This window comes from Elephantulus edwardii, unplaced genomic scaffold (genome assembly GCF_000299155.1).
Source record: "Elephantulus edwardii isolate Elephantulus edwardi_28Jun2011 unplaced genomic scaffold, EleEdw1.0 scaffold00045, whole genome shotgun sequence".
Classification (NCBI taxonomy): domain Eukaryota; kingdom Metazoa; phylum Chordata; class Mammalia; order Macroscelidea; family Macroscelididae; genus Elephantulus; species Elephantulus edwardii.
In genome coordinates, this window is record NW_006399795.1 from 2,689,825 (window position 1) to 2,702,003 (window position 12,179).

At 55.6% G+C, this 12,179-nt stretch overlaps 1 protein-coding gene across 1 annotated transcript in view; it reads right to left on the reverse strand.

Moving 5' to 3' along the window:
* Positions 1-4,137: 4,137 nt before the first annotated feature.
* The window catches only part of PEX14 (peroxisomal biogenesis factor 14), a 227,786-nt gene continuing 219,744 nt past the window's right edge, over positions 4,138-12,179 (reverse strand). Inside the window, exons 6-9 of the mRNA XM_006885762.1 lie at positions 10,863-10,965; positions 9,591-9,688; positions 6,095-6,186; positions 4,138-4,587 (exon numbers count right to left, since the gene is read on the reverse strand). Coding sequence (XP_006885824.1) covers positions 4,146-4,587; positions 6,095-6,186; positions 9,591-9,688; positions 10,863-10,965 — 735 coding nt within the window. The 3' untranslated portion in view covers positions 4,138-4,145. The remainder of the gene's footprint in view (positions 4,588-6,094; positions 6,187-9,590; positions 9,689-10,862; positions 10,966-12,179) is intronic.

Genomic DNA, 12,179 nt, shown 5'->3' on the forward strand with positions numbered 1-12,179 from the left:
TCAGTGGCCCATCTGGCCCCTTCCGGCCCTCAGCCTTGCCCAGAGCCACCCTGAGGCCTCATGGCCACGCCCTGCGTCCACTCAGCAGTGCAGGAATGAGAAGCAATTCTCTGACAGTTGGTGGGGAGGGCTGGCTCCCGGCTTCTAAGGTGCTGGCAGCGCCCACCCACCAGGGCTTTGGCACTGTCCTTAGGAAATCTGACAGCATCTCACCTGCTCTAAAAAACATAAGAACTTTAAAGAGCTCCACGAGAGTAAACCAAGAAGGTTTGTTCATGCCAAGTGAAAGCCACTGGCCAGCGCTTGGCCTCAGACTCGTTTTGCCTAAGAGAGAGGCTGCGAGTGGATGCCTGAGCTGTGGATCTGGAGGTGGGAAGAGGGCGGCCCCCCAGAGGGGGCAGGGGCCCTGTGGAGGCCCAACACTCGACACTCAGGTGCCAGATTCAGGTGAGGGGGCAAGTGTGTGCCTGAGGGTCAGCAAAGCCAGCCTGAAGGGAGAGGGGATGAGTACATAGCAACATGGTGCCCTGGAGGGAGGCACTAAACCCATCCCGGGGTGGAACCATCTGCAGGCAAAAGGCAGCAAGGCCTGGCCACCTGTGAGCCCACCACCCCCACCCCAGTCTTCTGCCATCAGAGCCTGGCCGGCTCCCCTCTCTGGAGACTTTGGCAGTAACACTTAAACAAACACGAAGAAACACTAAGGACACGTAAACTTCCCAGGACGAAGCTGTCAGCCTGTCAAGAGACACTCCGTGCCCCACCTCCTGCCCCAGCTGTGGCTTTGGGGCCAGAACAGAGGGAGGGAGGGACGGAGGGAGGGCTCGAAGTCCAGTCCACAGCCCAGAGTCGCTGCACACCTGGGCACAATGGGATGGCCGGGAGAGGAGCTTTCTAGAAAATCCCTCAAGTCCATTTTAGTGTGAGTGTCCCGGAGGGAAGCACATCGGGGATACTATGAAGAGAAGCAGCTGGTTTTATTAGAGAGATGAATCGCAGCTATATAAACATACGTGGAACTATGATGGGGAGATCTTCACTCTTTCTGTATTTACCGGACTTTTAAGTCTCTGTTAGGTACTGTGACAGAAATTTTAAGAGATTTTATTTTATGGTATAAACTCAGACAACACCTCTATAACCCAGGCAACACTTCTATAACCCAGAAAACTGCCTTCTCCCGCCGAGCGGTCCTGGGACTCGGGCCCTAGGAACTGTATGTACCGGCTCAGGCGTCCTCAGGATCAGCCTCCTCTTGGAGCCAGTCATGGGGATGTGGCCAAGGGAGTCCCCAGGTCCATGTGGCTCATGGCACCCAGGGTGGCCCGGCTGCTGGCCTGCTCCCCGTGCTGGACTGGCCAAGGGAGACAAGCCCAGTGGGCAGAAGCCCAGGGATGAAGGCAGAGGCCAGGAGAGGCCCAGAGGCCGCGTGGGCAGAGACCTGGGCAGGGGAGGCCAGAAGTGCGCCCCGCGGCCTCCAGAGCGCAGGGCGATTTCTTTCTGAAGACGCTTTACAAAAATACATCGTAATTGAGTTTAATAATCGTCTCCCTTCCAGAAAGGTCCTGACAGGCACTGCCTGCTGCTTACTTCTGCCCCATTCCAAATATTTTTACCTTATTTGGATGAAATGCATTATTTTTCTAATGAAAGGCTTTTTTTTTTCCAAAGGGCTGTTTTCCCTCCGTCCAGCGGTGCCTTTATTAGGCAACGCTCACGCGTTTTGGGGAGGGGTTTTTCTCTCCCTGAAATCTCGCCAGCCACTGTCCTCAGAAGCCGAATTCGGTGCTCAGGACCCATGGGGGGTTTGTCCCTCTGCCTGCTCTTGAGCCCCGGCCCCCTAAGTCTCTGGCCCCCCAGGTTGGATGACTGACCAGGACGCCCTGCTGGTCCCCGCCCTAGGAGCACCGTTCTTGGTGGCCCCAGCTCTGCTGAGAGGCACGGAGGCAGAACTGAGGTGACTCCAGAGGCTCCAGGCACTGCGGCTGCTCCGGCGTCCACAACTCCAGCTTCGCCCCCGTCCTGGGTGTCTGTCCTCAGCCCTCTCACTGGACCCACTAGAGAGCGAGCTCTGAAAAGTTGGATGACAGCAAACTATCACCAAACTAAAGAGGTGACCCCTCAGTGGCTGTGCTGCTCAGGGCAGGTGTGTCTATGACCCAGAAGCTAGGGAGTCACTACAAGCTCTGAGTTCCCTGACCCAGCAGTCCCCCAACTGGGCTGTCCGGCATGCTCGCCTCCAACTGGCTGCAAGGACACCTGGGAAGGCAAACCCATCTCTCCAGCTTCAGGGACAAACTGCCAGGCTGACTATCTGGGCTCTGTTGGTCCCTCAGGAGCATGTGAGGCAATCAGAGTGGGGATGTCATGTGCGATTAGTACTATCAAAGACAAAACTTGGGGGTAAGATTCTGGGCCAGGGGCTGGGTGCACAAGGAGTTACTAATTCCGACCCCCTCAGGGGCTTCTCGGGCCTGGGAGCCAGGCCAGTTTGGTTAATAACACCTGGAGCTCTAAAAGGGGGCTAAGTGGAAGGTAGGGTATTCCCTGAGCAAAAGAGCCCCAGTGTCAGGACCCCAGCCCAGCCTCGGCCAACTTCATCGGTCCTTGGCAGGGCTGCTGGGCAGCGGGGCAGGATGGACCACTGTGGTCGGGGCGGGGGTCTGCAGAGGAGTTACCTGCCAAGCTGTGTTCTCCTCGCTCTGCAGTTACCACCTGGCACCTGTAATTTCTGAGCCTGGTGTCTACACCAGGCCCCCTGACATGACAGGCCACTGGTCACACCACTCGGGGCTGGAGGGAGCGGGATGCCCCCTGGAAGGAGCTCCCGTTCTGTGAAGGTTACAAGGAGGTGGGGAGGGCGTGAGGAGCCAGCGGGAGGAAGAGAGGACGAGACACATGCTCTCCTGGGGAAAATATTCATCCATTTAAGGCATAGGAACTCATCCCACTCCACGTCAGGTCTATATACAGTCATATGAGGTCCTTTCTGCGATCAGATATGTCGCCTTGCTGCAGATGCCCCGGACCCAGAGCCCAGGACCCTCCAGCTTTGGTGAGGAGCCAGGAAGAAAAGTCTGGGAGGGGAGATCAGGCCTTGGGACCCCCAGCCCTCCCATACCCTCCAGGTCCCTCCTTAGGGTCCCCCGGCAGGAGGGGCTTCAGTCCAGAACCACTTTTGGGGGCCAGGGTGTGAGGAGAGACAGGGAGCCAGAGTCAGGGATTAAATAGCGGCAACTCGTATTTATTACAATTATATACAGTCATATCTTATATTTTGCATCTATACATGATCACACAAATGAAAGTGTTTCTGGTGGGCAGACAGACATAGCTGCTTGTCAGAAGGCCCTGATGCCTGGCTCCTGAATGGGGCACAAGGGGCACGTCTCGCCATGTAGTCAGCTGAGGCCGTGATGTGCAAGCGAGGGTGGTCAGAGAGCAGTGTGATTTCATTTCCAGGAGGGTGAAGGGCATGGTGAGGGTGGGACGGGGACGGGCTGTGGAGGCAGGGGCCAGCCCAAGCAGCAATTCTGTGGCTCTGCCCGTGCAGACCATCACTGTCAGGGGCAGGACAAGACGGCCCACCAGGCCCACAGCTCGAAGCGAGAGGAGCCCGGGTGCCAGGCTTGCAGGGGTGAGGGTGGGGGCGGAGAGGCAACAGGGGAGGGAGGGAACAGCAGACACAGGTCCTGCACTTCTTTCTCCACCAAGGAGTTAGGAGTCAGGTAATAAACTAACTCTTGTCATGCGTGGTGATAAGGTGAGGACACTCAGCAAACAGACCCTGGATAAGACATTGTTTGGGGGGAGGGGCAGGGCCAGGGGCTTGAGTGCAAAGGCTTCTGAGCTCCCGTCTGGCATAGGTCAAGGCCAAAGGCAGGTCTGATCTGGGCCCAGCTAAGGAAGGCTGGGGTGGGCTTGCATTAGGATGAGAGGAGGGTAAAGGAGGGAACAGAAATGTGATCACACGCAGTGGTCAGGCGAGCAGTGGTCAGGCGAGCCGGGCCCTCATGCTGCCTGTGGCCGGGGCTCCGAGAGGTGCCCGTGGCGAGGACAGCGTTGCCCTACGGGTCTCAGGGCACCTCCCAGGGTGGAGGCCTGGCTGATGGTCCCCCTGAGCAGGCAGGGGCGGGAGCGAGGGCCTAGTCCCGCTCGTGCTCATTGCTGGCCCCCTCCGGCCGCCGCAGCTTGTCCACCTGCTCGTTGATCTGCCCATCGCCGCCCCGGCGGTCCTCCCGCTGCACCCCCAAGCAGTCCTCCTCGCCCACGTGGCTCACGTCGTCGTCCTCCTCATCCTCCTCATCCTCCCGCTTCTCCTCCTCGCCCTGCACCTCCATCCGCACCTGGCCCTTGACGTCCAGCACCCCCGCGCCCTCCTCCGCGGGGCCCAGCAGGTGGTAGGTGGCGCCCTCAGGGCTGTGACCCTCCTTCACGGGTGACGACGACGTGGACTCATTGCTGACGGGTGAGATGTCGCTGCTGCTGTGGTGGTTGGCTGCTGCAGGGCTGGAGGGGGATGGTGACTTGACCGGGATCTGCCAGGAGGGGATCTTGGGTGCAGATGGTGAGGGCGGGAACTGCCTCCTGGGGGGCGGAGAGAGGGAGGGCGGAGGTGGGTGACTCCTACCTTTGAGACTCAGGGGGTCAGAGAGCCCAACAGGAGAGCAGCCCCAGGACCACCTGGCTAGGGCAGCAATGCTGGGGCAGGACCCCCTCCCCTTAGACATGAAACCCCGAGTGGCCAGGCAGAGCCCAGAGGCCTGCAGGGCACCTGCTCCTCCCAGGTGCCCGACCTCCACTCTGTTAAAGAAAGGACACAGGTAGGGGGCAGACAGAGCCGAGACGGGGCATCCAACCCTGTGCATTGGCTTAGGAGAGGGTGGGGGCTGCCCACGGAGCAGAGGCACCAGAACAAAGGTCAGTGTCCAGTGTGTGTCGTAACAACCTCCATCCTCACGTCTCCTGGGAAGTCAACTCCCCGCAGGAGCCAGTGTCCCCGCCTCAAGACTGTCCAAAAAAGCCAATTCCGGGGTGCCTGGGAGGTCAGGCTGCTGGGATCACTCAGGTGGGGTGTCTCTCTACAGCGGGAGCCCTCCTGCTGCCTCCAGGCCCAGCGGCTGAGAGCCAGACAGGGCAATGGCCCTTCTCTCTTAGATTAAAGGGGTTGTGCATTCTGCACGACCACAGCTGTGTCCAGAAAGCCAGTGTCAGCGTCCTCTGGCTGTGACACGGTCCAGGTGCTCTGAGGCCCTTACTGCTACGCTTCCCCAGGACAACTCTGTGTGGCTTGGACACCCTTCTTACAGTCTCAGGTCTTTCTCTTGGGGAGTGGAGCAGCAAGGGAAATGGGAAACTAGAGGCCCCCAAGGCCCCCACTTCGCCCCCCGTGAAGTCCCCGCCTGAGAGTCCTCATAATAGCTGTGCAGACCACCAAACCCTGGCCCAGCAGATGAGCACCTGAGCAAGGCCACGGGTGGGGGGGGGAGATTCAGGTCACATGATCAACTCTCTCGGTCCTGGACACAGACCTTCAGTTATACATGCAGGGCAGACCCAGGAGAACCAGGACAAGCCGGTCACCGGCCATCAGGGCTGTGCAGCCACCTCCCTGCGTGGGTGAGGGAAGGTGCTGTGACAGCAGGAAAAGCAGGGAAGTCTGGGGGCAGCGGCCAGAGGCTGGTTCTGCCTGTGTCTGCATCCTAGGACCCAAACTGGCACAAAGACCCCAGACCCTCTGCTGGGATGTCCTCTGAGAACAGGCAGTCCCAGCAGGGAGTAGGAGGAGTTGGTGGGAAGGAGAAGAGCCCTTTCTGGATGCTCATACTCCAGCGTGGGTCAAAATCGGCTGGCCTCCTCTCCTCAGAGGGCCTTGAGGCCCTTGCCCCCGCAAGTCAGGATGCTCATAGGTGCCTCAGATGGTCACCTGGCATGGGCAGAGCGCCTATGTGGAAAGTGAAGTTCAAAGACTCCTACACTTACAGGCTGATCATACTGTGACTGCCATGGAGAAATGAGATTCCTCCACTACAAACCTCATAACCCAGCCCCAGGCCAGGGTGTAACAAGAAACCACATTTTCTCCTCTTTTTACCGATTTAAAAGAAGGCCCTTCAAGGAGTTGATTTCCGACTTGAGTTCGTTGATGTTCTGGGATTCCAGGATCCAGTTGGTCGACGTGGTGGCCTGAGTGTCACAACACAAGAGAGTCACCATACATCAGAGTGGAGCCTCCTCCAGCCTCAGGGGACTTCAGGGGACCCCATCCAACTGCCAGGATAGGAGGGACACTATTGCTGGCCGGCCTTCCTCCCTGTTCACATGGGGACCTCTTGAAAACAAATGCTCCCAAAACTGTTCTCCAAGGTAAAGAACTTATTTTTTAAAAAGCCTAACGATGGTGGTGTAATAAAACAAAACCAATGTGGCCCAATGTGGCCCACAGCCTTTATCATTCAGATACACACAGACACACACACACACACACACACACACTCTCTCTCTCTCTCTCATTCACTCACTCTCTCTCCCTGGGTGGCAAAACGGGAATACATGGGCTCCATATGCTACAACCCCCTTTCCTCCATGTGACTGACGAGCCACTGAAAGAGAACAGCACCACTACATCCACTTCAATCTCGAGGGGCCTGGTGGCACAGCAGCTAAGCACTGCTGGGCCCGAGTAGCACCACCTGCCAGCACCTCTACTAGAGCCTGGGACGCCAGCTCTTCATGACTGCAGCCGAGGACCCACCACGTGACAGCTCCACTCCACCTTGTGCATCAAAAATCGGCTCGATGGCATTTAAGCACAACAAACACCATGCACAACCTCCATTCAAATTCTTTCCAAGCAGTGACCAGCACCCTCTGAAGGAACCTCGAGGGTTGAGAAGAGACAGTGCCTGAGGTGCTCGGTACCAGACCCTGGCTTCCTGTGGAAGCCACCCCTAGGGTGCAGCAGGGGGACAAACGTCTCTGAGTGCCTGCCTGCCACCTCCCTGTGCTGACCTCAGGGAGGTGGTCAGGCCTCACCCTTCGAAGTGCTTTCTCCCAGGATTGCATCCCCCACTCCTCAGGAGGTCAGTGTGCCCCACATCTTCCCCACTCTGTCCAGTCATTCCTCCGGGACGATTCTGGGGCTCAGCCACAAAAAAGGACAAGGCTCCTTCCCTGGAGAAGGCCCACAGGAGGGAGACGAAGCCACAGTGATGGGACCACGGTCATCCTTGATGTGCTCTTATCTCTGTTGAATGGGACCCTGTATTTCCCAGTGAGTCAGAGATCACACTTTCCTTTTGGCAAATCACATCAGATGGCACAGGGGACAGCCAGACAGTGGTGCCCCACCAGGAGTCCCCAGGGCCAGGCTGCCTGTGAAGGCCGTGTGGTCATAGCGCGGACCCAGGTGTGTGCCCAGTCACCTGGTCACCCAGGCTGGTGTCAGTCTGGTGTAGTCTCCAGAGCACCAAGTCCTCTCATGGGGTTCTCGCTTCCAGGTGGGCATTAAAAATGAAGCCACAACTTCAAGAGAACGAGGGACACATAGGCTGGGAGTGGAGGTCCTGGGGTGCTCCCTGCCACTCTGCTGTGGATCTGTGGGCACAAAGAACTTGCCTCGATGTGGCTGTGAGGCGAGCTGGGGTATCTGGACCAGTAAGCGCCAGGCGGCTCATCCTCCCAGGCGGAGGAGCACGCCCACTTGCTACCCTCACCCACACCTCTGGGGTCCGCACTCCAGACCCTAGACAGTGAGGATCCAGGAGCCACTGTTCTGGCCGCTGGAGTCCTTGAAAGCGGCAGCAGCCCATTAACAAGGGAGCAGTCTCCACTCACAGGCCCACAGAGGACTCAGATTTCCAAACGCATATGGTGCCAGATGCCTGAGATTTAGAAATAAAATCTGACATCTGGGGCTTTTTAGCCAGTCTCTTTAAAAAACAGTTGTAGAAAACTCCAAGCCTCTAGTTTTATGTAGGTTTTTTAATTACTTAAAGCTCTTCTTTTTAATTTTTTACAGTGCTCCAGTAGGAGTTTGGAAGCCAGATATAAAAACTTACATTACAGCTGAGAAAACACAGCTCTGATTCTCCAGTTTACAGGGTAACCAAAGTCCTCACACATGGAGGATTTAGACACCACCACAGCACACTCCACTTCAGGACAGGAGGGGCGGGGTGTGGGTAGGGGAGACCCATGACACGGGCAGAGACTCTCTAAGCCACCAACAGGGCCCCATGCCCCTCCTGAGAATGCAACATGTGGTCTTCATCTTAATGCTCAGGGCCTGAAAACAGTTTTCCAATTTCCGGAATGGCTGCTGGCCATTGGCAGGCCACCACTCCAAAAGATAATAGAGGAGCCAGGCTGGGCCATAAACCACCTCCTGGCCGTGTTACAGTGTAGGCGCCACGGGCGCAGGCTCTGCTGGGTGGCCGCTGCAGCCACATTCATGCGGGAAAAGTGCAGTCATGTGAGACAGGGAAACAGTATCTGAAAAGGGGTGTGCAGGCCCTCCCTGCTAAGGACACACCCCAAGTCCCATTAAAAAAAAATAAAAAAAGAAGATTCCTATTTCATCAAAGAGATGAATAGTAGCTCATGTCTAGTCTTGCACTGGGAAGATGGGAGTCCCCTAAAAACCAACCCTTATCAACCACACGGGTGCAAGAGAGGGTGGAAGATGCTCGAGAGGCCTGGGTCCCTGGCCACCATCCACCTGACACTGCTGCCTGCTGGCCATGGGCCACAGGAACAGGGTCAGGGGCCAAGGAAGGCCAGAGAAGATTCCAGAAGGGTCTTCGAAAAGCACACAGGGCAAGAATGGATACTCAACTTATACGCCTGGGGAAGTCTGAGCAACACCAACCAGTTAAGAAATCTACAACCAAGCAAGAACAGCCAAGTGTTGGGACCAGCTAGTGCTGGGCCTAGGGGGTGCTGGGCTCAAGGGGTGCTGGGGGGTGCAGAGCAGGGTGGAGAAGTGAGGACGTCTCTGTAGTCACCTATTTGGACTGCCCTCAGGTCCCAGAAGACACCAGCTCCTCCAGGAGCCCTGTCCCAACCACAGAAGTCAGAGCCAGAGACTCGCAGCTGGGAAACTGACTGAGGCAAGCACCATTGTAAGCACATAAAAATACACACAGTGAGGTGGGTTCCATAACAGCGTCGTTTTACACATGAGAAAACTAATACTCAGAGAGGTTAAGCCACTTGTCTACAGTGACAGAGCTCATACGTGGCTGGTCCTAGAACCTGAAGGGCAGATTCTGCCAGGACTGGCTGCTGGCCATTGGCAGGCCTGTTCGTGTACTGGTGGGCCCAGTGCAGAACCGCCTCACTTCCTCCCAGCTCCCTGCAACATCTCCTGGCAGTCCTGGAGACTGTGGGCTCTGTGCAGGTGGAGGCCATCCTGTGTTTACCTGTGGCCTTATGCTTCAAGACGATGATGACTGCCATCAGGGGCCCTGCTGAGTACCCAATGTGAGGGAAAGTTAGAGGCCAGGGAGAGCTGTGAGCTGGACAGCAAGGACAAGGCAAGGGCCCGAAGGTAGCACTGGTGCTGCAGGGCCTGGGGTGGAGATGCGTACCTTGGCGGTGGCCAGTTCATGAGCGAGCTCCTGGACCCTCTGCTGCTGCTGGATCAGCAGCTCCTGGACAGAGGCTAACGTGGTCTGTACCTGCGTCACTGGGAGGGATAGAGCAGTGGCATGTCTGTTAAACGGATACGCATGGCTTCGCCTTCTCTTGGTCCACACACCTAGGAGCTGCCCGGACTGCTGCTACATCTAATTTATCTGCCGAGCCCCCCCCCTCCCCACTGTACATATAATTTATCTGCACTCCGGGTAATCTACCTGCACTGTATCTAACCTCTAGTATTTCTACTTTATCTTTCTATTGTGTGGTTGTCCATGGTCAACAGTATATCCGTCCAAAACCTCTCCCCTCTAATTACATCTGGCTATGATTTGCTTGGCTTGTCCAACTTCCACAGCATCCGTATCACTCAGCTCGCGGACCTGTGGTGTCCTTGTGGAACTTGTGGGCAGTCTCTAGTCCTGGGAGAGACGCACCTGAGGTCTGTCACATACAGGAGCGAGTGGTAAATGCTAGAGAGCCCATCTTTTTACCTTCCTGCCCACCTGCCGCCCAGCCCAGGGCTGCCGATGCCCCACGGTGCCACATGACCTGGTCTGGCCTCAGTGCAGAGCAGACACACAGAGGATTCCAGGGGGCTCCCAGGCAGGCCCCGAGAGACACAGTGCCTGCCTGGGACAGGTGGCTCTTCTGCCTGCCTCAGGTTTTTAAATTCCAAGGCTCTACGAGTAAACAAGTTTATAAAGGAGAAAAGCCACCTCTGGTGCGACAGGTCCCAGCTAATCTGGGCCATCACTGGGGCACTGGGTAATGAACGCGAGCCCTGTGGAGTCGATAACAGAGGAGGTGGCTGGGGTCACAGGAGCCGCAGTAATTACAGACTCTCTTGACCCTGCTTTGGATTCTTGGAGGGAAGGGGGAAAAAAATCACTGAAAAACCCCCCTGAAAACCTCATAGAAGCAGAAATTAAAAATGAACTTTACAGCCCTTAGAAAGGCTGTCATTTTATTCCCCTTATTAATATTCTGAGGTTGGGAGCCTTTCCGTAAAAACATAATTAATTGAGGCCGCGCCGACAGTAAACAAGCAATTTCAAATTAAACCGAAATGACGGCGGCTTCATTTGCAAATGTGAACAGATTCTCAGAGCAGATAAATGAAGTCACCACATAAAGTGGAGACGGAGGGGCGCAGGGAGGGGTGGCGCAGGGGCTGCTCGGGCGGCTCTGAGGGGTGACTTGATGGAGTCATTAATCTTTACCTGTCTGGGCCACGCTGCCACTCAGCTCTGCGAGGCTGGCCTCCATCCGCTCCAGCTGCTTCCTGTCCTCTCTGCCGCCCACGATGAGGGGGAGCAGGTATTTCTGCAAGAAGCAGGACAGTGTGAAGAATGGGTCCAGACTTGGGGCCACTCCTCGACACGCTCTCACTGCCGCTGGACAACTTTCTTGCTCATCCCTGGGTTCTATAGCCCGAAGCAAACACCATAAATGAACAAGACACATGACCAAGTTGAGAGAGCGCAGTAAGAACCATGCGAAAACTCTGCTTGATTAAGGACCTGGACTAGAAGGGTACGCCAGCGCATTTGAAAAAAGGAAGAGGACAGTCCATTGCGATGAAGAAGTTTGTTCTTTTATCTAGTTTTCTTAACGACTCTGCAATGTTTCTACAACAAAATAAAAATTACTTGAAAAGTTTTAAGATGACAATGTGGAAAGATACACAAACTGATGATCCTTGTTGCCTGCAGGGAGGAATGGATGCGGGCTTTTAAAATTCCACATTTCTTTAAATCTTTAAAATATGAATCATGTGAATGAATTATCCATTCAGAAATAAATGAGTAAAATGAAATAAACAAAAAAATTTACGAGAGAAACTAGATGCCAATCAGTAACATATTTGGGAAACTCGGGCCTTTTCCGGAAGCCACCTGTGGGGTGGGCCGGCTCATGGTGACTCTGTGTCCACTGGGGCAAAGCTGTGCTCCACAGCGCTGCCAGGGGCTGGCTTTTCAGACGCAGACAGGTCTTTCTTCTGAGGCACTTAAGTGAGCCCAGTGCTTTAACTTTTCCATTGAGCAGCCAAGGGCCGCAACAGCCTGCACCACACAAGAGCTCCTCATACTGTCTTAGAGCACGTCAGAGACGGTCCAGTTCCTCTCAAGCAGGAATACAGGGCCAGGGAGAAACAGGAGGAACCGGACAGGGTGAGGGGGGAAAAGACACTGCAGGGCAGCCAAACAAGGGGTTATATTAGGTGCCAGACGGGAGAGGACCAGGGTCTGAGAACATTCTGGAAGAGAGCAGGTAGCAGGCATAGCTAGTAACTGGTTCTCTGATGTAGAGGTAGGGGTATACAGGATGGCAGGTGGGAGCAACTGACAAGATGTCCTGTGAACCAAAAAAACTCGGGCTGTGGAGATGAGTCTCCCCACTTGAGGGGCGTGTGAGCAGGGTAGTTTGAGTATAAGCCAGGCCCTGCAGGTGAGGCTAAAGGACAGCTCTGGTTCTAACTACCTTTGAGTCCCAGACAGAAAAAACACAGCAACTTCTCCATTAAGGTTTCTATACTG